At 44.4% G+C, this 27,829-nt stretch overlaps 2 protein-coding genes across 4 annotated transcripts in view; both read left to right on the forward strand.

The window, feature by feature from the left end:
- The window catches only part of iqgap1 (IQ motif containing GTPase activating protein 1), a 40,205-nt gene extending 31,127 nt beyond the window's left edge, over positions 1 to 9,078 (forward strand). Inside the window, exons 27-37 of the mRNA XM_076037332.1 lie at positions 22 to 106; positions 1,580 to 1,812; positions 2,506 to 2,638; positions 3,241 to 3,343; positions 3,825 to 3,960; positions 4,068 to 4,155; positions 5,444 to 5,653; positions 7,051 to 7,217; positions 7,897 to 8,019; positions 8,165 to 8,273; positions 8,383 to 9,078. Coding sequence (XP_075893447.1) covers positions 22 to 106; positions 1,580 to 1,812; positions 2,506 to 2,638; positions 3,241 to 3,343; positions 3,825 to 3,960; positions 4,068 to 4,155; positions 5,444 to 5,653; positions 7,051 to 7,217; positions 7,897 to 8,019; positions 8,165 to 8,273; positions 8,383 to 8,496 — 1,501 coding nt within the window. The 3' untranslated portion in view covers positions 8,497 to 9,078. The remainder of the gene's footprint in view (positions 1 to 21; positions 107 to 1,579; positions 1,813 to 2,505; positions 2,639 to 3,240; positions 3,344 to 3,824; positions 3,961 to 4,067; positions 4,156 to 5,443; positions 5,654 to 7,050; positions 7,218 to 7,896; positions 8,020 to 8,164; positions 8,274 to 8,382) is intronic.
- Positions 9,079 to 11,011: 1,933 nt separating this feature from the next.
- crtc3 (CREB regulated transcription coactivator 3) overlaps positions 11,012 to 27,829 on the forward strand; it is a 31,158-nt gene continuing 14,340 nt past the window's right edge. For all 3 annotated transcript variants that reach the window (XM_076037460.1, XM_076037539.1, XM_076037620.1), the window contains exons 1-4: positions 11,012 to 12,340; positions 15,766 to 15,876; positions 18,012 to 18,140; positions 22,398 to 22,459. In XM_076037460.1, coding sequence (XP_075893575.1) covers positions 12,209 to 12,340; positions 15,766 to 15,876; positions 18,012 to 18,140; positions 22,398 to 22,459 — 434 coding nt within the window. In that variant the 5' untranslated portion in view covers positions 11,012 to 12,208. The remainder of the gene's footprint in view (positions 12,341 to 15,765; positions 15,877 to 18,011; positions 18,141 to 22,397; positions 22,460 to 27,829) is intronic.

Below are 27,829 nucleotides of genomic sequence, written 5' to 3' on the forward strand. Positions count from 1 at the left end.
ACGTCTGTTTTCCAATCGCAGCTACGGGATGCGCTTCATCTCCAAGGTGCTGAAGGACACTCTCCAAGAGAAGTTTCCCGACACTACCGAGGACGAGCTGCTCAAGGTTTGCGTTGGAACTGATGTTTGTTGTGCAGATTCAGGCGTCATTAGGTTAAAAGTTTGATCAATATCACACTGACAAAAATGCCTCAAGTGCTGTTAAAAGTTTTCCTTGGCAAAGAGTGTAGGAGAGAGACTGGAGATAGGAACGAAGTTCCCATCATCCTTTGCTCCCCTGTTCACTGGAGTTAAGAACTCAATGAGTTCTGTGCAGAGTTGACAAACCTTATGAAACTGCCAGTTTTGAATCTGATATTTATTTTCTGTTGAGGGCAAGACGGTAGCTCCATTATCAAGTTCAGCCTGTGGCTGTGTCGGACATCACCCACTAGCTCCTTCCTCCCAAGACAGGAAGTTCTATGTCACCAACTTGCCAACCAACCCATAGTGACTCGTTAGCCAAATTAAAAAAAAAAATTGCATACATCATTCTTGGCACTGTTAAAAACGTTGTAGTGGTCACATTATTAAAAAAATTATTAAAACACGTCAGCAGGTGGTAATAGAGAGTTAGTTAATAGATGATAAGTACATTCATTTCAACAACAAAAAAACACCTTTTCTATCTTTAGATGCATTATGGGATGTATTGCTGGGTTTGTGTGGGGTTGTCTTCCACTTTTAGTGATGCATTGTGGGATACATTGAGTGGACTATATAGTGAAAACCGACGTTCACTCACAATTTGGACACAATTACGAAATAGTGCAGCCTCAGTATAGTCAGTAGGGGGCGATATTGGACACAGCCAGTGTTTTAGTCAAAAACAATATACGAAATAGTCAATAGGTTTTTCTAATTACATTAATGCTGAATGAATTGATTCAAATCATTATTGCCATCCTGATAAACATCACCCAGTGATTTTCTGACATGTTAATTTGTAACACCAACACCAATCTGACTCTGACATCACGTACTTTCTCCCAGTGTCCACTTTGCCGATCTCCTGTGACGTCTTGGCCAACTGACCCTTTAACCTGCTGCTCTTTATTCTCTCGGGCCGTCCCTCACGCTTCTGGTCTGCGTTTCTCACCAGTCTCTTCCTTCCTCTCCTCCCTGCCCCCCCCCCCTGCTGCCTTGCCCCGCCCACCTGCAGTGGCCACCTTCTTCTTCCGGTCAGCTGACCTCTGTGGCAAGCTTGGGCCCCTCCTCCTCCCTCCTGACGCCTTCGAGGGCTCCTCCTCTTCTTCTTCTCCTTCTTCATCTTGCAGTACTAATCGCCAGCGGCTAAATGAGGTCAAGGGGTCACACTCGCTCTCGCTCTCGCTCTCTCTCTCTCTCTCTTTCTCTCGCTCTCTCTCTCTCTTTCACCTCACAGCACAGATGTTTTTTTTACCCGCTCATGCTGTTCATCATCAGTTTCATGTCATTTATGTGCAGAAACAAAAAGTTACTTGCTCACATGCTCCGCCCCCCCCCCCCCCAAAAATTTTTAAAAAAAAAAATCACACGTTGTTGAACTTTGACCTCTCAGATCGTGGGCAACCTGCTGTATTACCGCTACATGAACCCAGCCATCGTGGCGCCGGATGCCTTCGACATCATCGAGGTGTCGGCCGGAGGTCAGCTGACCACCGAGCAGCGGCGGAACCTGGGCTCCGTGGCCAAGATGCTGCAGCACGCCGCCTCCAACAAGATGTTCCTCGGGGACAACGCCCACCTCAACCCCATCAACGAGTACCTGGGAGCCTCCTACCTGAAGTTCAGGTCTGATGCTGAGACTAATGCTGATTGATTTGTTGGTTGGTTGGTTGGCTGATTGATTGATTGATATTTTTTTTTTTAACATGTAAACCGGAATGACAAACGCAGCAAAATAGCATGCAATTACAACAGCTACACTTTACATATTCAAAATAAATCCCTTACTTTTGTTAATTCATTATCACCTTAACATGCAAGGCATAAATACTTAAATAAGAATTAAGCTAAAAGAAACATAAGAAAAAAAAACATTTGCGGATTCAGTAACAGTGATGAAGCACATCAGGGAGACTCACGATTGTACCTCAAAAAATATCATCCCTTTATATATTTCCTTCAGCTGTTTTATTTATATTTCCACTTCTTTTCAACTCCCGGTTGAAATTATTCCAGAGATTCACTCTCAAAAGCTAAAATACAATTTTTGTGTGTGTGCTACGGACATGTGGAATTTCAAAAATATTTCTTGAATGTTTGTTGTTAAAGTTTGATTTTTACCCCTAAACATCAAATATTATCTGCACCATCCAAAACATAATCAAGTCTTCAAAATGTAATATCTTTGACTGTAAAAGTGATAGGTGTGTAATGATCCAACCTTCTGAATGGCATGCGCTAATGTACGTGCTGTGGTCCCCTGACTCCCACTGGATGCTGATGGGTTTTGTTTTTTTTCCCCTTTGCCTTCGCCCGCAGGCGTTTCTTCCTGGCGGCGTGCGACGTTCCCTCGCTGGAGGAGAAGTTCAACGTGGATCAGTACTCAGACCTGGTCACCGTCACCAAACCCGTCATCTACATCTCCATCGGAGAGATGATCAACACTCACACGGTGAGTCCGCAGCATCCACTAAAAAAAACCAAACACACACCACAGCGGATATTTGATTAAAATATGTATATATTATAAGAACTGCACACCGGACTGGCAATATGGCAGGGTGCCGATATTTCCCAGTGGCCACTCAAGGTACTGCAGCAAAACAATTCCAAAAAGGGCCCAAAAATAATTTTTAAACACCTTTAAAAGAGCTGTCAGGACAACTCGCGAAACACGATTCTAAGCCAATCTTTCTATTGTAGATTTTTCAGTTGTGATCTTTTAGTAATGATAAAGGCCAGAAAATCATCAGTAAAGAGTTTTTTCCCAGCGTGACGTCACAATGTCGTACTTGCTGCTGTATCTCAGCTCGTTCTGATTGGCTGCGTCCTGACGTGTCCATAAGTGGCCTTCTCCAGAATCGTTCTGATTGGCCAGATAGAGCATGTGAGTTACAGAGGCATGATGGGAAGTGACGCTACTGCGTATGCTCTATGGGCCCATTAATGTGGAAGTCAAAAACTTGCGCCCACTATCACTGTTTGCTGCTAGAAGGATGTGATAGGGAACACTGCCAGTGTCTTTAAGAGGGCTGCTCTTCTTCCCTCCGCTAGCTGCTGCTGGACCACCAGGACGCCATTGCCCCCGAGCACAACGACCCCGTCCACGAACTGCTGGAGGACCTGGGCGAGGTTCCCTCTGTGGAGTCGCTCATCGGTGAGCACCGCTTATTTGATTATTATTGGTCACAGTTTTTTGGGAAATATTGACAAGACTTGAAATTAAGCTCATATAAAAAAAAAAAGAAAGAGAAATTTGCTTACCATTCAAACCCGTAGAGGTGGCCAGAATATCTTTGTATCATCGTCATGGTGGCAAACCAAACATGAACACAGTGGTTATGTATTATTATTAGGGAGTGAGCCCCAGCAATAAGAATAGCTATGCATTTTATTTATATTCCACTTACGTTTCAGCAACAGAGCAGAAAAAATAATTCAAAATGAACGCAACTTAAACACATAGAAGCAAATAACCTCCATTTTCTTGCTCATTACATCTGAATGAACTGATGAATGAAGAACAACTCGTTTTGTGTCATTCATTCATTGGACGCCAGCCTTATGAAATCAACTCGGTAAGCGAGTTGTGAAATCTGCCCGCGTCGCCTCGTCCAATCAGCTCTCGGCTTCCGCAGGTGAGAACCCACTTCCTCCCGACGACCCCAACAAGGAGCTGATGGGCAAGACTGAAGTTTCTCTCACGCTCACCAACAAGTTTGACGTCCCTGGCGAGGCCAACACCGAGACGGACGCCAAGACCCTCCTCCTCAAGTCAGCTGGCACTCCAGACTCCGCCCACAAATTGGCAAAGAATGACCAAACTGTGCCGGTTCAACAGAAATAATAAAACAAGACCTGCGTGTTCAATGTCTCCTCAGCACCAAGAGGCTGATTGTGGACGTGATCCGGTTCCAGCCTGGAGAGACTCTGACCGAGATCCTCGACTCAACTGCCTCCACAGAGCAGGTACAGCCGCACTAAACCCTTTGTGCGGCACAAATGAATAATTAAGCTTCACAAACTTTGAAGTCAAAGGACACATGGATGGAAAGCAAAGCATTCAATTTTTTTTTAAATAATTAGGCCGTCAAATGATTAATGATGACTAATGATTTTAATCGCAGCGGGCTCTGAATTTCCACTCGATTAATTGCCTTTTAAATTGCATGTTTAAAGTTCTTACTATTTTTCATTTTTATGTCCATATTAATATAAAGCAATTCTTATAACAGTGTCTTAATTGGGAACCAAATGAACACAAAGAAAGGATTCCTTTTTTCTATTATTTTTGTATTTTGAATTATTTCTTTTAAAACAGTGCATCCAGACCCACTTCTTCCACATGCATTTTATTGAATGAAACAAAACGTGACCCTCGTCATGAATCCAAAAACAAATATGTCAGGAGGGTGTCGAGAGCACTTGTCTTTATTAAATATAAACGCAAAGAACCGCAAGGAAGGAGGAAAACTATTTCCTTCCTAGTCTGAGTTGAGCATCTTTTGCGATCTGCTCCAAGAATGAAAGCGAACAAATTTACGCTGGCAGCAGCACACTAGGCTCTCTGTAGCTGCGTTTCCATTACTCCTAGAATTGCGCAAAAGCTATGTATCGCGATAAAAAACTGGTCATGGAAACACCTAAATTTCAGGGTCACGTGACCAGTTCACTTCAAGTGAAAATGGCACGTTACGTTTGGACAGAGGACAGTATTTTTTTTACAAGTAATCAAAGAGGAAGATATAAGAACCATTCTTGCCAGCAAATATACGCAAACAAACAAATGCAAAACGTAATTCTCACAAAACAAGATTTTACAGGAATTACGGCTAATGCGCTTCACACCATTCAATGGAAACACCTGCAAAACGCAATTGTACTTTGTCGAAATTTTAGAAATATCACTTTTATTTTGCAAAAAACTGTAATGGAAACGCAGCTAATGAAAAGAGCAAAATAACAGTCCAACTACACAGCAGCCGGGCTGAACCTCTGGCAACTCTCTGGGTGCAAACGTGTGTGTGCAGATGAGTACCACAGCAACATGCTGAACAGTAGTTTTTGCACCGACCCAACAAGTTTTCAAGAGAGGCTGGCCGTCTTCCAGAGCACAATTAAACTGCCCTGACAAAAACTAGAAAGAAAAAAGTTTGGGTTGTTTTCATAGCATTTACAACACAGTGAACCGCCAGTCGGACACTGTACAGAGGCTGTTCCAGCTCTGAGTCCCGCTGTGGTCCCGCTGTGACGACAGGAAGCAGAGTACCAGCGGGCCATGCAGAGGAGAGCCATCCGAGACGCCAAGACGCCTGAGAAGATGAAGCAGGCCAAGCCGGTGGTGGACGACAGCCTGACGTTGCAGGGCAAGAAGGACAAGATCAGAAGCAACCTGCAGCGGCTGGCCGAGCTGGGCAAGGTGGACCCTCAGAACCGCTACCAGGACCTCATCAACGACATCGCCAAGGTGAGCAGGACACGCACGCGCCTCTTTCGGCCGGCAACTTTCACCCCCACATTTGTACACAAATATGTGTCCTTTCCACTTCTTACATTGGAAAAATATGCTCTGTTGAAAGTAATTCACTTAATATTTATTCTAGCTGTTGGTGCTTGCGGAGCGTTTTGTACGAAAGAGGATTAAGGCCGCAAGAAGAGAAAAAATATGACTTGCTTAAAATATATTATTCAAGTTTTCATTTCTAGTTTTAAGTTGAAATTTTGTGAATAAAGTCAAAATTTCGTGAAAAAAAAGTCAACGTAAAAAATACTAAATTTCGTGAATAAAGTTGACGTAAAAAAAAAGATGACACTTCGTAAATGAAGTAAAGATTTCTATAAGACAATGATAATTCAATTCATGGCATTTGAGCTCCTTCTTCACTTGACAACATGTCCTCTGGAACAACTTGTGAAATTGTACTTCAGAATGGGGTTTAGTAACAAGAAAATCGTTCTTCTAGCACAAGAACAGCACAGAATAGCACAGAACATTAAAAAGACTGTGTCGAACTTTATGTCTGTTCAGAAGATAAGAACAGACAAACTTGGAGGAGACCTTTTGACTTTGTTCTCGACATTTTGACTTACTTCACATTGACATTAATTGCACAATTTCATTTCAACTTGTTTTACGTAATTTCATCTTTTTTACGTCAACTTTATTCTCGAAATTTCGACTTTGATCCCGAAATTTCGACTTGAAACTTGAAAAAGAAAATATCTTATTTATTTTTTTCTCTTCTTGTGGCCCTAATCCTCTTCCGTATGTTTGAACTCTGTTGTTGTGTTGTTGAATATTAAATTTGATGATATTTTGGATGGAGATTATTTTAGAGGACCTCTGCTTTGTGGTAGATGTTCAGTACGTTTTAGTACAGAGAAAAATAATGTAAAAAAACAAAACAAAAAAAACATTGGTTAATGTTATTAACAGTGTCATTCGATGATGGCTCACTGGTCATAACTGTTACTGATTACAGCTTGGTTGTGCTGCAGTTGGGAAAACAACAATGGTATTGAGAGTAGCAAAACTGTTCAAAATGCTCATCAATGATCAGTCCAGTCCAAATTATTCTGTCACAATATTTTCATTTTTGCAAAATGATCAACAAATGTATTGTCTCATTAAAAAGAAAAATCCAAAACATTTTTACTTTTTACTACAGTATATGTCAGAACCGGTACTTTATTACTTTTGCTTGAGTAAAGCTGTTGAATCAGTTCCTTGACTTTTACCAGACTATTTGTTTTTACACAAGTATGCATACTTTTACTTCAGTACAGAATGTGAATACTTTTGCCACCTCTGCGTCCAGCCAAGTTTGTCCTTTACACGCCACGCTTTGTGCTCGCCTGCTGCAGGACATCAGAAACCAGAGACGGTACCGCCAGCGCCGGAAAGCCGAGCTGGTGCGACTGCAGCAGACAAACGCCGCCCTCAACACTAAGACGGCCTTCTTCAACAATCAGATCGACTCGTATAACCAGTACATCAAGACCTGCATGGACAACCTGGCGAGCAAGGGCAAGTAAGTGATTGGTTTGCCAACAGTGTCAGACACACCCCTGAGTCTACTACCACTATTTTAATTTATTTTCAGTGGAACAAAAAACATTTTCGCCACATGAATGTGGAAAAAAGACAGGTGGGGGTTTGAAATGTCAAATGTTTCCTTGGTTCAAACTTGGTTGGTTTAAGCTGTAAATTTAAATGTTAACCAATGCCTGTTAATATTCTTTTTGTATGTAAGATTATTTACTTACTAACTGACTACAGTACATAAGGTGTTTTTATGCATAGCACACTTTTTTTGTATTTCTTAATTTACATCTTGGGCACACTGACGTGCAGATGTCAGATATTCTATTTCAAAATACTTTTAGCCCACTTACGTACAGGACAGTACTAAATTTATTTCTATATATTAACTCTACTTATCTTCTTTACACGCTGCTACGCACCCCTCTGTACTACTGTGTTAACCAGAAATCCTCCCATGGTGGATCAATAAAAGTTTATCTTATCTTAGAATGTGATTACATGTGATGTAAAATTGACATCAGTGCCATCTGTGAAGCTAAAGTTAATTCCCTTTTCCTAACTATACATCTGAATAACCTATACGCAGTACGTCGACCTGAGTTCTGAGAGGTGTACCATCGAGCTCTGCAGCGGTGACGCACACGTGTCTCTGTCTCCCCCTGCAGGCTGTCAAAGAAACCCGGCGACAACAAGGCCAAGAAGAGCAAGCAGGTGTCGCAGAAGTACACAGCGTCTCGTCTCCACGAGAAGGGCGTGCTGATATCCATCGACGATCTGCAGCCCAACCAGTGAGTGGCGCCACCAGCTGGCCACCGCATCCTCTTCTCCCTAAAGCTGCGCCTGTTTGTCCTGCCGTGAGATGGGGAATTGACTGTCAGCAGATTTGAGAGCTGATCCCTTGTTCTCTCTTTGTTCCTCCTCTTCTCTTCGCAGGTTCAAGAATGTTATTTTTGAAATCTCGCCGTCGGAGGCTGTCGGAGTTTTTGACGTTAAGGCCAAATTGATGGGCGTGCACCTGGAGACGTTACAGATAGAGTATCAGGTATGAAGTCTTCCCCTCTGCACAACAAGCAGACACGTTTCATTTGTTGTTACTATTACTCATTGTCTCTCCATCGTCTTGACTGGACTTTTTTTTTGTCTCTGCTCAGGATCTCCTCCAGCTGCAGTATGAAGGTGTGGCGGTGATGAAGCTCTTCGACCGGGCCACCGTCAACGTCAACCTGCTTATTTTCTTGCTCAACAAGAAGTTCTATGGGAAATAGATGAAAGAAGAGGATGCAAAAAGAAACAGACACTGAGCTGAAACCACCAGACCCTCTTTACAGGGTTGCAGAAAGCCCCCAGAGCGCACACACACACACACACACACACACACACACACACACACACACACACACACACAAATCCCACAGCATTTCTCTCATGTGCCTATGCAGAATAATATGCATTATTTTTTATTTACTATGTGGATCACCGTAAGTGCTTTATTTTGAAAACACTCCGTCGTTCGGCAGCCTGCTGGAGTTCTTCGCCGGTTTATTTCTCCCAGTCTGTAATGCAGCTAGGTCAGAGGTTTAAGAATTGTTGTTTGGCTTTAAAATATTATGAATATCTTGTGCATGGGCTTTTGAATAATTATAAAAATGTATGTTTTATCTAAAGAGATTGTCTCTTCCTTTTTAAAAGGATGACGCAAAAAGAAGCAAGTTTTTGTTTTTATGGTTCTGCTGAATTAGATGAAGATAAACCCTATTTAGAAAGGAAAACATTCTATTTTATATTGAGGTCAATATTGTTGTTTGTTATTGCTTTTTCTCTATTAAAAAATGGATTCCTATCTCAAATCTTGCAGGCGAATGTGTGTCCCAGTGACGCAGCCAGCAGCAGAGAAAAGCCTGCAGTGCCTCTTGTTCTTTGTTGTTCTCTTTTAATGAGGAAATGCTGTCCAGTTCTGGTCTCCTCAGCAGCAGCTCGGCTAGCAGTCGCTTCCAAGTTCACTCCTGCTAAAAGTCAATTTTTGTTCTTCTTTAATGCTGTGACCAGCAGAAAATGCTTCAGGTTGGATTTATACCTAAATATTCAATAGCTGGGACAGATCAACAATCAACACGAGGGTGATTCATTATGGCGACTTTTCATTACTGCGGTTCTGGGTTCAAAAGGGGCTAAAGTCAAACTGTCCAGCAATGGTAAAGAAAAGTCATGTGACGGCAAATGTCGGCAGCGAAGCAAGTGGTGTGCTTTCTGCGATGGGGTTCATGCCAGACTTCTCCAGAGTTCACTCCGTACTGAGGCCGGGGCCACGTTCACACCGACCCAAACCAGCCGCACCCAGACATTAAATGCTCCAGGGTTCGTTTGAACCGCAGCATACAAGGCTGGTGTGAACGTGCTGTTAGACTGGAGCTTGGCAAGATGGATGAGCCAGAGATGCTGCTTGTTTCTGGGCACGGTTAGTATAAAAGGTGATTGAGAGAAATGGCAGTGCAACTCGGAAAGTCCAGCAGGTGTCGCTCTACATCGTCTGGGTCTGTGAAGGCTGGATGCGGAGGAGACTGATGGAACTCTTGTTTGTTTGTAGTTTTGACCATTATTTCATTAATGGAAGGGACTACCATTTTTAGAGTATCCCAAAAATTATTTTTGCTCATGTTTGAAGGAAGCTTTACCAAAAAACAACAACATAACTACTCCTCATGAACTCTTATGGAAACAATCACTTTGACTTTGCTGAATTTTTTTTATACAATATGAGTGAACTTCAAACTTGGATCTGACGTCCGGGTTCTCTGAATACAAAGCGACACAAATACTGAACTTTTAAGCGGTACTGCAGGTATTAAAGGTCCCGTACGGTGCCTATTTTCAGATCTTAACTGCTCATCAAGGACTTAAGTGCAGCTGCACGCAAGTAGTTTTCCAAAACCTCTTGAGAGCTCAAGAAAACAAGATATTCAGCCATCTGTTTGCAGCCTCTTGCTTACTTCAATTTAAAAATTGGTCAAACCTTTTGTGAATTAACTACAACCTACTAAAATGACAAATTGAAGCAGAGAGGTTTTACTTAAAATACAGGGTTAAAATCCAGCAATGAATATCGACCTCAATACAGTATATGGGTTTTCCTACTTCGAAAATCTTAGTTAAACTTTAAAAAAAACAATTGGTTGATCAGTAACAGAGAGAATACATCGATTGGTTAATTGATCTGTGTAAGTGTAAACACTATGGCAGGTGCCCTGAACTCTACAACTGTAGAACTGTATGACTTGGCTACCTGCCCTCTGCAGGCACTTGACCGGGGGGCACCAACCTTTTCGAACCCTCGACCTACGTGGTTCTGGAGTCATATGAAGGGCAACCAGTTTGCTACACGCTACTGAAATAACAAACTTTCTCAGGACACTGGTCACGTTTATGACTTCTCAATAATGATGTCACAAGGTTGGATAAAACTGAATTTTGGACGAAGCTCAACGAGTTGTGAGGGCTACTCATGTGGTCCTTGGGAGCTACCTGGCGTCCGCGGGCGCCACGTTGGTGACCCCTGCACTCCACTCATCACATCCTCTAACAGACCTGCAATGGGTGCTGTGCCACTCTTTCACATTTCAACAAATCGTAAAACTGATTTCAAAACTCACTTAGAGCTGGAAAAAAATTTGCGCGCCGCTTTAACACGGTCAGAAACTATATATATATATATATGTATATATATAAAAAAATAAATAAATAAATTGTATCCACTCTGTCGCCGCCGTGTGGACACCAGCGGCATAGACGCTTGTTGAGCGGGCCACTGTTTTTCTCGCAGCCGTGTGAGGATAACCAGCCAGCGGGCTCTCGGTGCGCCAAACCAGCGCCGGCAGCGGACGACGGAGAATCTCATTATATCTGTGGCGATTCCTCCAAAGAAGTGAGAAGAATACGGTGGGAGAGGAGCAGCGCCCGTCGACACACTTTGAGTCGAGGTTGACGGAGTCGTCTTGCTGGAGGAGTTTCTCTAAATATCTCCGCTGTCCGTGGATTAACGCAGGACTCTGGAGCGCTAAACCCGAAGATCAATCAATTTGTGGATTACTTATATCTTATTTCCCCCCCCCCCCCTCGTGCTCCGCGATTGAATTCACAGCGGCTCGGGTGCTTTCGGTTATCCGCGTAGGTTGTTTTTCGGCGGGGTTATTTTGTCAGACAGAAATCCGGAGAAGTCCGAGGCAAGAAGACCCAGCGGACACTTGTTGAAATACAATTCACCGAGGAAACCTTTGCCCAGTCGTTAGCTTAGCTGGCGTTTCCACTCCCCCGCACTAACGACAAGCTTCCCCAAACAGTAGCGCAAACCAACTGACGTAAAACGAGAGCAAAAAAAAAAAAAAAAAAAAAATGCTCACGCTTTCCCGATAAAATTGTTAAGTAGTTCCGAGTGTTTACTAGCGGGGGAATTGTTTGGCCAAACCGCACAGAGCGAGTCGACTGCCGCTAAGCTAACTCGGCTAAAGGCAATGGCAGCTAACGTCCTGTCGGATTCAAACAAGTGGTTCGCTCGACAATGTGTGTCAATATGAAGTTGTGTTTTCGTGGGAAACTTTCCATTGTCAACCGGCGGTCTGATTAAACTACCGTGCAGGTCACCGGCGACCAGACAGCCGCCACGGGGCTTCAATTAAGTTGCTCCTCCAGTGTTGAAAGTGCCAAGCTTTACTGACGGAGCTGTGCGGGTAGCTTAGCTAACGTTAGCCGTTAACTGGGCTCACGGAGGATTGACGCTTGACGGCGGCGGGGAAACTTTTGCGCCCTCCGTTCGAGATGTGTGCTTTGCTCTCCCAAACAACACCCCGCATGGCTTCTCCGAGGGACGTCGCTGAATAAAACTCAACCCGAGCAGCACCGTCTCCCGTCGTTTCTTTCCCCCAACTGCCCCCCGCCCCCTCCCCGGATCCCTCGGCTGAAATCGTCGAAGCACGGCCCCGCACCATGTCGAGCTCCCCGGGCACCGGTGGCTCCAACCCCAGGAAGTTCAGCGAGAAGATTGCGCTGCACAACCAGAAGCAGGCAGAGGAGACGCGGGCCTTTGAACAGCTGATGACGGATCTGACCGTGTCAAGGGTAAACAACAACAACAACAACAACAATAACAACCCGCTGCTCGATTGTGTGCTGTGCCGCATCACCCCTCCGTTGACCCGTTGGTGCCTCCCGTTCTGTTCACCTCTTCTGTCACTCTTTGATTCCCCCCCTCGGGAGTTGCTTTGGGGTGCTGTGATTGATTGTCAAGTAGCAGTGGCGGCTCTTCCGTCCACGGTGGGTTTTCGTGGCTAAAACGAGGTCAGATTGAACACCAGTGTGTGCAGTTCAGGGTTCCCAGCCAGGTTCAGATCCACAAACTCTGTCATCAGGACAGCTTGGTTTTTGTTGTGGACACCTTGAATCCATAGTTGACTCCATCCTTGTCTGCACAACCTGAAAGCATCACAAACTCATCATACATGGGAGGTGAAGCCTGAGTTTTCCTCTCAGTCTAACTTTGAGCGCACACCCAAAATGTATTCAGAAGTCCAATTTACTTGATTTGATCAATTGAGTTCCGATTGCAGCAGCTACTGTAATGTACAGTCAGTCAGTCAGTCAGTCAGTCCGTCCACTTTTATTTGAAAGGCAAGGAATCACAGCCGAAGGAGTCTTAAAGTGCTCTGCACATTCAAAAAACAAAAAAACAAAACAAAAAACATCTGGTTGTGTCGGAGAAAGCATGCAGTGACGGTCGCCAGGAAAAACTCCCCAGTGGTGAAGACTTCTGGAGCAGACCCCTGACTCTGGAGGGTGCTCATCTGCTTTGACCTTTAGGTTGGCATAAAAAAAAGGAAATAGACAAAAAATGAGATGGATAGAGAAAGAGATAGAAGTAGAGTCAGAGTGGCAGACAGGCCAGAGTGAGTTGCAATTACAATATCCAAGTATTTAAAAAAGTTGTCATCGTGTATGTATGTGTATATCATTTATTAATATATATATATATGTATATATATATATATATATATATGTATATATGTGTATATATATATATATATATGTATATATGTATGTATATGTATATATATATATATGTATATATATATATATATATATATATATATATATATATATATATATATATATATATATATATATATGTATATGTATGTATATGTATATATATATATATGTGTGTGTATTTACATATAAACATTTTACATAGACATGTGTTGTCGTGGAGGGTTGCTGTCTTAAAATAATAATAATTATTATTATTATTATAATTATTATTATTATCATCATTATAAGTGTTTTCTTGATGCTGTGACTCATTTTTAAATGTTCCATTGGCACAAAGTCAAGGATGGTGGCCATCAGATGTCCGCTGCACACAGTGGGACACCTTTGCACCGTTCCTTTTTGCTGTCTTTGTGCTGCTGCTGCTGTTGCTGCTGCTGCTGCTGCTGCTGGTGTCATGCTGCCTGGTCACACCATGAAACTATTTAGTCTCAATTTAGAAGATGCTCACTGAAAACCGCCGGTAGACGGAGTCCATTCAGGTTTCAGATCACGCTGTGTTTTGTCAAACATCTTGACGACATGTCATATCGTGGCAGAAGGTAGAAGAGCTGAGTAATCGCCGTGGTGGAAGAATGGTGGCGGAGGCTGGGCAGTGCGGGGCAGGCAGAGGCCCCCGGTGACCTGCTTTATTCTGGCGCTGCCCGCCCGCATTGATTTTCTATCTGCGAGTCTGTGGGCTGCACGCAGTCAAAGAGGAAGGGATTTCTGAGGTGACGGCGAAGTTTGAACTGTGGCTGACACCCAGCAGAGGCCCAGAGACACAGAAGGACCCTGTCAGTCAACACAGAGCTGCCTCAGTGGGCAGAGGAGTGACTGCAGTGTGGGCTGTGGAGGAAGTGTACATGCTGCAGCCCTGTCACACACACACACACACACACACACACACACACACACACACACACACACACACACACACACACACACCACAGCCTGCCTCTGCTGCCGTCCATTATATCTGCGTTGAATGTGTTTGCTGTTATGTAACAGCCCATGCCGAGCTGGAGTAACAGGTTTTTTTTCTTTTGATAAATGCATTGTAGCCGATGTGGAAGCTTCATAAATCACAATTGAATGATCTGTAATCTGCCCGTGTTTTGTGTTGCGCAACCGGAGACACGGGTGCTGGCTGATTAAATCCCCATTGTGTTTTATCATGCCGCAAGATAAACAAGGCTCGAGGCGAGGAACAAACTGACAGCCAGTCCGTGTTGGTTTGGGTTTTTCTTTTTTTTCTTTTTTTTTTGGCGGGAGGCGGTGGGTGGGGAGGTGACCAGTCTGTCAGGGTGATCGTCTCCAGGATCACTGACGTTGACCAGTGAGCCGCGCCGCTGAGATTTGTGCTCTGGGTTTTAATAATTGAGTGTATTCCGTAGCAAACTGCTTTGCCTCACGGTAGATGAAGATCTGGGGGCGTCCGGGTGGAAACGCCATAGCCGGAGAGCTGCTGCTAAGGAGATTGTCCTGGATGCTGCTCGCAGCAGCCTTGTCAGAGCTGGAAGAAGGCTAATGCTGCGCAGTGACAAATCTTACTGGTCCACTTGCACGTGATTGACAGATCAGATGTGTGGCCTCTCAGGTGTTTTTCCTCCGCTCTCGAAAAACATCAAACCTTGTCAGTGCTTTTCTGCATCTTCTTATACTGAAGGCAGTAAGGTTGTTTTTTTTAATTATATACATATGTATGTGCATATATACCTGTATACATTAGGGCTGCAACTAACGATTATTGTGTTGCAACCTTGAGTCCTTGTGTCTTTTTCTTTTGTCGACTAATCTAACGATTATTTTTTCGATGAGTCACGGCTGTCTTCTTTATTTTCACCACTGCTACTGCAGCATATGTTATCAAATATATAAAAAATAATGACACACAAAGCATTCATTATCTGTGACATAGTTGTTTTATTGTCAACGAAAATAGGTATATCAATTCACGATTTAAAGGTCATATGCGATGTTTATCACAGTTGAACACCTTCAACGGATTAATTACAACTTAAATATCAAATTATTTTTTTTAATGCTTAATAATTCAATAATAAGCCCTACATAACACAGTTGCTAAATGAAAGAGTGTCACAATTCAGTATAAACGCTAGTGTTGACGGGCTGTAATTCGCCAATTACTGCCGTAAAGCACGCATTTACCTAAGTCAACTAGCGTTCGCTAAGCTAGCTTCTTCCGTGATTTTTCGATGTGCGAAAAAACCTATAATGTACTTGCGTCATAGGCTGGTGATGAATCAACAAATACCCCGTGTCATTCAAAACATAACTGCAAAATATACATCTTTGAAGTTATTTTTACGTCATTGCAGCCCTAATACACAGATACATACAAGACAAAAAAGATTATACGCTACAATAACAGAAAAGGTCAAATGAACTTCCAAGCTATAGCACCCTTACTAACGTGTGTGTTTGCTGGTGGCCTTCAGGTGCAGTTCCAGAAGATTCAGCAGCTCCGTCTGTCTCAGACCCGTGCGCCGTACTACGGCGGCTCTCTGCCCAATGTCAACCAGATCGGCAGCACCAGCACCGAGTTCCAGGTAGGACGAAAATAAGAAATAATAATAAATGATGATAGTGATGGTTTGGATGTGTGTTGTGGCTTTTCAAGGGTCTCATAGAACTTCACCTTGAAAGCATTCTTCATGCGCACTCTGGTGGTGGGTCAACTATGCTACCGTTCAAGAGTTTGGGGTCACCTGCTGATGTCAGCATTAAAGTCCATTAGAACCAGTTTTCTGAAATAAGGATCCTAAATGCTCTGCGATCATTTTGAGTGCACAAAAATCAGTCCAAGTATTGGAAGATTTTATCGTTCAATGAAAGCCATCGCCAGTGTCTAAATAAAAGTGATTGAGAGAATTCCAAGTGCGAAATTATGTGCCAACCCACTAAGAGTCGGCTGTTTTTAAAGAGCCCAAAATACCAACCACGGTGCTTTGTTTACTCTTGGATGGTTTAGAGTGTGACTGTAATACAAAGCTTTGTTCTAAAAATGTTTCCATATTTTCCTGCAGTTTTAAAACATTCAACTAATGTAATGATGGCTGCATATTACACACTTGATATTCCTTCTCTGAAATCACATTCAATCAGACATTCAGTGCAACAACTGTCAAAGCCACCCTGTTTGTGTTCAACTCATCCTGACTGATCTTCGTGCACTAGTAATTTTCTTACAGCATTTCAGGAGTTTATTTCTCAAAGCTGGTTATAGTCAAGGTCAATGCAAGAAAAAAGAAAAAGAAAAAGGGGGAGGTGGGGTCAGTTTCTCATTCACTCGCGTGTACAAGGTGATGCGGGTAAAGTGCCTTGCCCAAAGACACAACGACAGAGGCCGGGATGTTGCCGGGTTCCACCTCCTGAACTTCAGTCGCCACGCAGTGTTTGTGCTCTCCTCACTCAAACCCTTTTGCATCGTGTAATCTGGTTCCATTGCTTTTGCCTTTTCTTATTCGTAAGTTCGGCAGTGCCAAACACGAAGCGAAAACAGAGTGAATTTGTGGATGAATAAACAACTTTGTGCTGGCTCGTCCTCAGAGCAGCAGCAGCAGCAGCAGCAGCGTTTGAAAACCTCGTCTTAAATGTAAAGTGGAGCTTCAGAAGAACAAACAAGCTTCTCCTCAGGGCCACTTTAAATAATTCAGCCGCTTGCCAGACAGACGCAGCAGTGAGAGATCAGTCAGTCAGTCAGTGGGATCTGTGTCAGCTCTCCAGGGAAGCAGCTGTGGATGGATGCAGCGTTTCCAGGTGAACTTGCTCCAGCAGTGCAGTGCAGTGCAGTGCAGCAGAGCCGGGAGGCGCTGCAGTGACCAAACCTTGAGCCCCCAGTGAGAGACCCTGAGTGGACAAACTGCAGGAACCCGTCCTGTATAGCAGTCTGTCTTCAGTCCTCCCAGGTCACACGAAGCCCCCCCCAAACATTCTTACAGGTTTTGAATCCTGCAGCAAGTTTCTTTGTATGCACCGTCAACCGTACACAGGCGCGTTAAAGTTTTATCTGTGAGACCATGAGATCAAAGACAGACGTGCCTCATAATTTGATCATTTCCCTCCATCAGACTTTTTCAGCTTTAATCAGTGACCGTCCAGTCAGTGAACTGAACCCCAGATATGGCGATGTGACGCTGCACATCCTTGACACCGGCCAGGTGTTGGCTCCGCCCTCTGAGGTGGACCGCCGTCTTTTTGGCCTCATCAGCTTTTCCAGGACAGACTTCCTGCATTTCTGTCTTTCTGCATGTCGCCTCATTTTTTCGATGTGAACTTACTCCACTAAAAATTGGTGTGAAACCTTTTAACGTTTGCATTTAAACTCTACTAAGTCTCCAAAGTTTTCAGATTTCAAAGAAAGAAAAATAAAAGAAAGAAAAAGAAGCTCCTAGTTATCCTGCCCTCAGAGGGCTTTGCTTACGCCAATAAACCGATAAATATTAGATGTTGCTCAGACTTGAGTATCAGTGTGTGCCCTAAAAATCTTTGGAGCATAATGATTTTTCCTCTTGCCTCGCGTCTAAAGCTTGAACTAAAGTCTTCTGCGTATTCATGACGCTGTGGCTGGAGGCTTTTGGAAATTTCAATGTTTTATTTAATTATTTGGTTGATTTATTTATTCATTTATTGACTTATTTATCCTCAGTCTGTCTGCTCTTCTCCTCCTCCTCCTCCTCCTCAGGGCGGCTTCCCGTCGGGGTTGGACTCGGTGCGAGGGACACGGCACCACGGCCTGGTGGAGAGGGTCCACAGGGAGCGCGGCCGCATCAACTCGCCGCACCGCCGGCCCGTCGACAAGCACGGACGGCAGATATCCTTCCGCTAGTATGTGCGCGACCGTCCGGGCCGTCGGGGCTGCCGGTCTTCTTCTCGCTTCGCTTTGCGTTGTTTCTGCCGTCTCGATTGGTCGCTGGCAGCTGCCTGGGGCCCTCAGCGGCGGACCTCGTCATGTGACAAGGCGGCGCGGGGCTCGGCTTGGAGCAGGAGGGGATGCCACCGGGTAGCGTCAGGTTTCCAAGTCTCTAGGACCGTTTGAAGTTTCCCCATTAAAATGAATGGGTCAGGGTCAGGGCGAGGGTCTGGGCGAGGGTCAGGGTCAGAGTGTAAAGGTGAGTGAGGTCATTTCCACTCCTGGTAATGTGGTCAAGTGCTCATAAGCTTGAACAGAAGGTGGCCTCAGGCTGGAACCCTTCAGTGATGTGCTGGGCTCTTCAGTGGTCGTCTGGCTGGTTGGATCCAGAGGGGGAGGGGCGGGCAGCAGGATGTTGCACCTACATGTCAGTTTGTCAGAAGCGTGAAGGTTTTTTTTTTTTTTTTTACCAAAGAGAGCTGTGTTATTAAAGATTGTATTCAATAATAACGGTTAAACATTAGTTACATTATACTTGATATTAATAATTGAAAGACAATTCTATTATTTGCTGAATTGTTTATTTCTTTCCGTCTTATCCTTATCTTCTCTCCAGTTTTCTGGATATAGTGCATTTCCGTTCCGCTTTTTACCGCAAAATTGTTTTTTGTTTTTTGTCTTCATATGCGTTCTCTGCTCAAGAAATGGAGCGCGAGTGCCATGAAGCCATCTGGTTTGAATGAGTTTCGATGCTGCAAGAAGAAACAGAGGTGGACAAACAGCGGCAGCAGACTGGAGAGAATCATGTTTGCCAACTTTTAATCATTCCGACTTTCAGTTGTCCCTCAATTGTCCCTGTAGGCCGATAGGATGGCTGCTTATAGACGAGACACACTGGACTGGGGCATTAATGTGATGCAGCAGGGGGTTTTCACTGAGTCACAGGTGGGCTTCTGCTGTTTGTCAAGTGTGAAGAAGACACGACGCTGGTTCCACTTGTGACTCACACACTAGCTGTGGAGTTCAGTCGTGAGACTATGGCTGCGTTTCCATTGCCCCTAGAATTACACAAAACCTAAATATCGCAATGAAAAGCAAACTGCTAATGGAAACGGCTAATTTCGAAAAACCTCTCATATGTGGCTAAAAGGTTTTGACGCTCTCGTAAGGTGGTTTTTCCACATGTATCGATATTCTCGTAAATAGATTTTACGAGAATTTTTCGTGCCGATTTTTCCCAGTGGCCGTTCGAGGCACTGCAGCAAAAAAAAAATCCCATCGGCCGTGGGCTTTTAAAAAAAATATATAAAGGCCAGAAAATCATCAGAAAAGAGTTTATTCCCAGCGTGACGCCACAGCGTCGTACGTGCTGCTGTGTCTCCGCTCGCTCTGATTGGCTGTAAGTCTGTAAGTGACGTCCTCCAGAATCGTTCTGATTGGCCAAATAGATCATGGGAGTTACAGAGGCATGATGGGAAGTGACGCTGCTGCGTATGCTCTAGTGACCCATTAATGCGGAAGTCAAAAACTTGTTTTGGTGTATGCGCGCTGGGTGAGCGACTTGATTGAAATGAGTGGGCCGCCATCTTGGAGTCTGGGTGGCTGGTGTTCACACCATTCAATGCAAACCACTGCAAATTTTTAGAAATATCGCTTTTATTTTGCGAAAAACTGCAATGGAAACGCAGCTTATGGCGCCAACAGCTTTGCTTGTGGAGACGCAGACGCTCAAAGATGTGTTTGTTTCCTCTTTGGAGAAAAGTCGACGCAACATTTTCACGCCGCCATCGTCGGGCCATGAAAGGAGTTGTTGTTGCTGCCAAGAACTGAATCCAGCCGTCATGTGCGGCCGATCCTTCAGGAATCAGACGCCAGACAATCTGCGTTGTTGTTAAGTTGTGGTTGTTGCTGTTTTTTTTGTTTTGTTTTTTTTGCTGAAATTTAAATCAAAGTAAGAAAATGTTTCGGTAACTCGTCAGTCGGAAGATCTGACGGCGTTTAATCACGAAGCTCAGCTCCTCCAGAGGTCTTCGCTCCGTGTTAAACTATTAATACTGAGCACACTTCAAACAAAGCCTTTCTGTCCCAGTGTTGCCAGTGATGCCTGACAGCAAATTCTTTTTCAAAGCAGTCAGTATGAATGAGCTCTGTTTACGCAGGGGGATTTTGAAAACAAGAGATTTTTGTCAGGAAAATATTTGGTGGATGAGCTTCTTTTTTTTTCTCCCTTTTTTCCTTTTTCTTTTGAATAGGCACAGACGGCGTTCAGCTTCTTTTCAGTGCCGAAAGTCAAATTGCGATTCTCATAAAACCGAGAATCCGATGGCGGTAATATTTATCTGTGGTTTACTACCATGTCCACACGTGTCTGGAGAATGAACGACACTGTTGTATGTATGTGCAGTAGCACAATTCTGTCAAGCAAAAAACTGTGAACAAAGGCTAATAACAAATAGGTGTGCAAATCCGACTCAACAGAACCACCTGCACCAACCGAGTCTGATGAATGAGAGGATTTTGCTCCAGATGGGGAATGAGAAAAAAAAAAGGTGAAAACCAAATATATGAAATGAGTGAACTGCACTTCCCTGGCAGTTCTGGTCATGTGATCTTTCACATTTGGGTGCCAGTTATTGATTTGGGATTATGACCTTCAAATAACTGATGTTGAGAGTCTCCCGTTGTTGCCAAAATGGACACGACATCACATTCGTGGCTAACTTGTGATTGTGCCCTGTGTGTCTTGTATGTTTTGGGTTGTTGGTTTTCTTTTGTTCTTGTTTTTGTTTTTTGTGGGGATGACACCAGCGTCCCAGCAGGCGCGCAGCGTCCATTTGAAGGAAGCACGGGGTTGATTATTATTCACATGCCAGTGTGTCTGCTGTCGGTTGCAGTGTGAGGTTTGCACACACTGTGTGTGGATCTCAGCAGCAGCAGCAGCAGCCTGTTCAGTCAGAACCAGTCTGACCAGACAGGCTCCTCCCCCTCCCCCTCCCTCCTGCTGAGGAAACACTCACCTGCTGATTCCTGCTGCTTGACTGCTTTAATAGTCACGTATGTACGGAAGCGTATTGCTGCCACGCTGAAAAAAATGGGTCAGTATCATGTAATTACGTGAAAGCTTCCCGTTTTACATGATCGTTTTCAAGTTATGACACAAAACTTTATTTTGTCAAAGTTACAACATCATTTTAATAAATCATTTTCACTTTATTTTGCGATAACCAATCGAAAATAAACAACAATAGCCGTTAGCAAGGCCCTTTGGATCATTTGCCCCATTCAATCAAACTGGTCTGGTTTGAGAAATGGTGAGAGCCTGACCTTATTGGCCACCGTCGAGGCCAATACTCTGTGGAGGATTTTGAAATACATGGGGTTGTACCGTCGGGAGAGTTAATCCGACTCTGTTGAGACGCACGAAAAGTCGTTGTAGCACAGTGCCTTTGATTGCCTCGTTTTCTTTAGTTTTGATTCGTGAAAATGATCTTGTACAAATGTGAAACTTTCATGAAATAACATGTTGGTTTCATGAAATAACATGTTGGTTTCATGAAAACGTGAAAGTTATCGTGAAAAAACATGAACCTTTCACGTCATTACATGATATTCAGCCTCCCCCCCGCCCCCAAAGCCCTCTCTTACTTTTGTTTGCCAGCTGTATGCTATGGTACATATGCTGCTGTAAAAGACCACACAGAGTGAATCCTGGGTCTTGGTGTTGGTGTTGAAGGCAACACCAACTCTTCCTCTGTGTCCATCCGTCACGTCATTGACTAATTGTTTAAGAGCCGACAAATCTGAGTCATCGTGGTCAGCTGCAGTTGACGGCGGTGTGCAATAATTGCGGGCGGACGAGCTTGTCTGGCCAACACCGGACTGTCCAGAGTTGTCTCAGCGAAACCCCGCCCTCGTCCGCTTGTCTTTTCTCAGACCGAACACCAGGATGCTGCCATGGAGTCTCACCTCCTGGATTCTATTTTTTTTTAAAAGAAATATTATATATGTCTGTCTGTCTGTCTTGAAAATATTCAAGATAGATCAAAAGTCCCCGTCATTTGAGTTGATTCGTTGTTCTGTTTTTTGGGGGTTTTTTGCCTTTACGAAAACGTGCTTCCAGCGGTTTTCGCTTTCTGCTTTTAGCCATTTTTTGTTAAAGAGTTATGGAAAGAAGTTTTCCAGATGCAGGTGCGAGTTGCTTCCTTAACTGACGGCCACGCAGAGAGCTCGCCGTACGGAGCCGTGTACCTGTCGCCGCCTCTGGACAACAACTGGAGAAGGTGAGTGAACCGTCTGGAGCGAGCCTGCTCGACTCCTCCTCTCTTCAGTCAGTCAGTCAGTCAGTCAGTCAGTCAGTCAGTCAACTGCTTATGTGTGTGAAGTGCGAAATCGCAGCCAAGGGCGTCTCGAGGCTCTTTGCACGATCAACGAGAGAAAAGTGGAGAACCTCCAGTTCTCCCTGTTGGATCCCAGTCCGATGTGCCTCTCAGTGCGATCATGTGTTGCAGCCGGCGGCAGGCAGGCACTGTTGCCCTGCAGAATGAGAATTAAAACTAAAACCCTTGATTGTCAGCATTGCCACCAACATTCAACTGTGACTTTCAATTAGTTTCGCAGCAGAGCAAAAGAACACGCGAGAACACAGTATGACAATAAAAAGTATAACGGCGGTATTTGCAATTCTAAGCTGCTGAAAGTTGAGGAGTTGCAGGGCCACTGCCACTGTGCCTGCCGCCGTCTTGTAAGAGTAAAAAGCAAACAGACAATCACTCCATCCGGGAAACCTGGCACCAAAATTCTTCATACACATAACATTTATTGTTCTTTCACCGTCGAACTGTAAGCATGTACAAAGTCACATAAATATAAAATACATGTTTTCAGAATAAAATTTATGGAAAGAATATCAAAATAAATGTGAGACAAATCGCAGTGTTTAGCGTAGAGTCGGAATGTTAATGGTGTTTTAGGTTTCAGGCTGCTTTTTTTTTTTTTGTCAATTTCTCTACATGGACCAGACATACAGGAATCAAAATTATGATTATCGCTATCCCACGGTGAAAAACAGTGAACGGTTAAAAACAGTTAAGTGCACAAGGCACGACAAGAAAAGACAGGCGAGGAGAAAGAGTTTAGCATCCTAACAGCCTGGTGAATGAAGCTGATGGTGTTGCTCACTCTCTCCACGGCAGCACCATCGATGGTCAGTGGCTGCTGTTGGGTGTGGCCTCTCTGGAAGTCAGTGACAACCTCTTTGGTCTCGCTAACAATTATCCGGAGGTTGCTATTCCTGCACCACATAGTCAGCAGGTTGACCTCCTCCCTGTAATGAGTCTTATCGCCTTTGGAAATGAGACCCACCAGAGTTGTGTCGTCCTCGGTGTGATGCTGCCCGAGGTGTTGTTGCAGCCCGGCGCTGTTTGCGGCCTCTGGCTATGGAAGTCCAGCAGCCGGTTTGCAGAGGGAGGTGTTGAGTCCCAGTTTGTCTAATTTGCAGATGAGGCAGCGGGTGTGTTTACAGGACGGCTGGGTGGCCCAGAACTCAGCAGGATTTATTTACCTCAGTGAGCGCTCCTGTGGGTGTGTTGGGTGGGGTGGGGGTGCGTAGCATGCTTTCAATCATTTGCAATCAAATGTTATTTGTACAGTGCTAAATCCCAGCCAGAGGCGTCTCAATGTGCTTTGCACAATCAGGAGAAAACCAGCGGAACCCCGAGGACAAGCAGGGTGCGACAGTGGCCAGGAAAAACTCCCCTTTACAAAGAAACTTAGAGCAGATCCTGATCCAGCCCCGGGATCCAATATGGCGGCCCCATTCATTTCAACGTAGTCGCTCACCCAGCACTTGCACCTAAAAAGTTTTTGCCTTCCACATTACACCATGCCTTACACCATGCTATGGAACTCCGGTGTTACATCAGTATGCATCAGCCAATCAGAACGCGCCGAGACACAGCAGCACATACAACGCTGTGACGTCACACTGAGAATAAACTCTTTGCTGGTGATTTGAAAGATCTGAAAGATCTGCAATAGTAAGATTTGTTATGAAGCGCGTTTCAGGTCACAGTTGTTTTACAGGCATTTCTTTTTGTATTGCGGCCTATGGGAAAAATGCTCTTCGGGCCAGTTGGGGTTTTGCCCCGCAGTACCTTGAGCGGCCACTGGAAAATAATTGCCCTGCCGCCATATTGCCAGTTCTCATAATACAGCCATGGTCCTGTTGCAACACGTGTGTTACAGGTGCATGATGGGAAGTAGCCCTACTGCTGCATGCTCAAATGGGTTGGACTATGTGGAAGTAACCCCGAAGGCAATGCGTTTTTCAGCATAATGCGCTGACTAGCGAGCTAGCAACTCCATTGAAATGAATGGGCCGTCATATTGGACGCTGGGAGGGTTGGTCGTGCAGAATGTTGTGCCTCTCAGTCTTGTTTGCCAGTCTCTCGTTTATACTGGCGGTGGAGATGGGTGGAGCCACATTTAGCCTCAGCAGCCTCAACTCCAGACACAGTTTTTTTTGTGACGGATTCAGCTGCACATTAAACAAGTGCCCCGTGTGGATAGACAGGAACGTCTCTGCCTCAGTCCCAGCATGCTTCCCTCGTCACGCCAAACAATCGAAAGCGTTTCTCGGCTTTTGGTTTAAGCGCTCATTAGCGGGATCCCGCAGCGGTCTCACACAAAGTTACAAAACGGACAGTAAGAAGAAAAAAAAAATCAGTTCCACTGACGACAGGATTGACGTTTATTTCCTGGATGGCTCACGCTACTTCCTGTTGCAGTGTGTTGTTGGTTTTTGGCTTCAGCCTGCAGACAGCTGTGATGTCAGCTTGCCGAAGGAATACACTTCCTCCTCCGCGCACACATATACACAAACACACACACACACACACGCACGCACGGACACACACACAGACCAGTATTGTGGTTATGGCAGGATGTCAGCAGTGAGTCCACACACAGATTCAGTCGGGTTTACACATGTTCCAGATCCTGCCCAGCACTTTGATTCACGGAAAAGATTTTTACTGCTGATAACTGATTTTTTTTTTTTTGTTTTTGTTTTTGTTTACATGACATGGTGAAGTTTTTTTGCAATCTTATTTGAATGTTTCACCCTGTAAACTAGACAAAATAGAAAACACTGGCTTAGCGGACGGCTGTCTGGCAGGGGGACAAAATTCAATTCAGCTTTTTTTCAATACCAATTTTTGCATTTGCGGGACATTGATAGACATTCAGTCAGTCTGTGGAGCCTGTCGAGGACAACTGCACTGCCGTGTAACGATGAGCGTCTTTCCATTTTCACTTTGTTTTGGCCCGAGTGTTTGAGGGAACACATCAGGTCAGAATCAGGACTTGAAGAGCTTTCAGACTCTGGTTCTTATTTCTCCACCGAGAGAATCTTCTGCTGGCAGCCGACTTGTGGCTCCATGGTAACAGTGTTGTTGTAACCAGAGGCAGACTGCCTCGGCGCTCCGTCTCGGGGGAGAGAGCGGGGCGGCAATTGTTTACAACGGCGGCCAACATCTGCACTGCATTTACCTCCAGTCAGAGACGGAGCTTTTAACTCTTTCACCACCTCGAGGATTCAAGGGTCATTTTCACTGTGTTTTCTGTACACACGAGAACAAAATGACGTTTCTCAATTCGTGGCCACAGTGCTAAATAAAAGTATCGATAAAATCAGAATAAAATATGGCAAAATATAATCAGGAAAATGAATAAAAACAATATGTATAAATTCATTCTAGTTAAAAGATGTAGTCCATCCTTGCAAAGTGCAGGTAGTGCAAGGAGCAGTACCATCACCGTCCAGCACACATCAGAGTACTCCCTCAGAATACTTCATTACTCCCCAGGGGGAAATGACTCAAACGTCACATATCTGACGTGTTGACGTTGGGGTGACTGGTGCCAAACCCCCCAGTTCCATTTTTAGACGGTGACTTTGAGAGGGGATAGTCCAGCACGACTGGAACGCCAGGGAACCGAGTGGTTCGCACAGTCCTCCGGCGCTCTGCGACCGTCCGGCTGGCCCGCGTGTTGCATCACCTCCCCGCCATCTGCTGAAAGAGAAATCTGGCTGCTCACTCGTTCACTCATGTAGGGAGTTACTGCTGGCCTGGCAAGACCATTTCTCCGAGAGCTCCTCAAACAGCAGACCCGAGTGCAGCTTTGGAGGTGGCAAAAGTATTCACATTCTGTACTTAAGTAAAAGGAGGGTTACTTGTTTAAAAAAAAATCTGGTAAAAGTACAGGTTCGTACTTGAGCAAAAAGTAATAATGATTGTCTTTGCCATTAACTAAACAAGACATTTGTTACATGCATGTTGACACTTTTAATAACAATAACCAATGTCATTTTCTACATGTTTATTTTTCTCTGTACTGAAAACATACTGAACAGTGACCCCAAAGCTGAGATGCTCTAAAAAAAAATCTCCCTCTAAAATATCATTAACTTTTATGATACTACACAACAGCAAAGTTCAAATAGCTGCACTTCGAGCAACAACACCTATAATGACAATAAGTTGCTTACTTTTAACAGAATTTGTGTCTTTGAAAGACTTTAAAAGAAAGAAATATCAAAGTAACAAACCAGTTTTTCCAAATGTCTGGAGTAGAAAGTAACAATATTTGTGTACAAATGTAGGGAGTCAAAGTCAAAAGCCGTCAGAAAAAGAAATAAGTAAGAGTAAAATGCAGATACCTGAAATGTCACGTTGCAGTCGCAAAGTATTTGTACTTTGTGACTTCCCACCTCTCTGTTTTCTCGGGAAACCATCTGTTTGAGGGTCACGGCCTTAATCCAGTCCCACGCCCTCCCCCTCCTCTTCCTCCTCCTCCATCATCTCCTGGCTTCGTGGTGGTGTGTTATTCCCATACCAGCCTCCCTGGAGACCCGATCCCAGGCTGGGATGGGAGGATTTGTGACGGTCCCCATGGTGGCTCCATCTAGGTGGTCTGATAGACTGCCTCCACAGCTTATCCCCTCTTTCTCCAAGAGCCCCGGGAAAGGAAGCCGCTGTTCATTTCTTCTCAGTTGTTTTCCCATCTGGGTTTCTACCCTCTTCTGTCTGTCAGTCAGTCAGTTAGATCTTTGGTTCCTCACCGGTTCTTCTCTTATTTCTTGGAAGAAAAAAAAAACCCTGCTGCTCATTTCACCTTAGAAGATTTCTCCCATAACATCAGATCCAGCAATATTAGAGCAGATGGAGGTGCATTGGTGTCACCATTTCACAGTGAGAGGACCCAGAGTCACTCCGATTGTTTGAGGCCACAACCGTTTTGGGGTTTTTTGGGGCGAAGTGACCTGAGATTTCCATGATCTCAGAATCATGGGCAGATGCAAGTGAAAGGAATCTGTCGTTTAGCGGCAAAATTTTTAGGGAATTGACAGCTGTTTGACCCAAGTGCTTCTTTTCCATGGAAAGAGGAACGTTTTGTTTGGGAAGAACATTCCTGGGATCACTTCAAGGAGACTCCGCCCCTTCCAACCGTTCAAGCATGCAGAGGATCAGCCAGAGACACTGGCAGTGTTGGCAGAGAAGCCACAAACTTGATTACTGATTCCAAAGTACAGAGTGAAGAAATTTCCAAGCAACTTCAGTGCATCGGTGGGTGAACATGATTCTTTTTTT

Source organism: Nelusetta ayraudi, unplaced genomic scaffold, assembly GCF_046127955.1.
Source record: "Nelusetta ayraudi isolate G7.1 ecotype Tasmania unplaced genomic scaffold, CSIRO-AGI_Nayr_v1 ptg000002l, whole genome shotgun sequence".
Classification (NCBI taxonomy): Eukaryota; Metazoa; Chordata; class Actinopteri; order Tetraodontiformes; family Monacanthidae; genus Nelusetta; species Nelusetta ayraudi.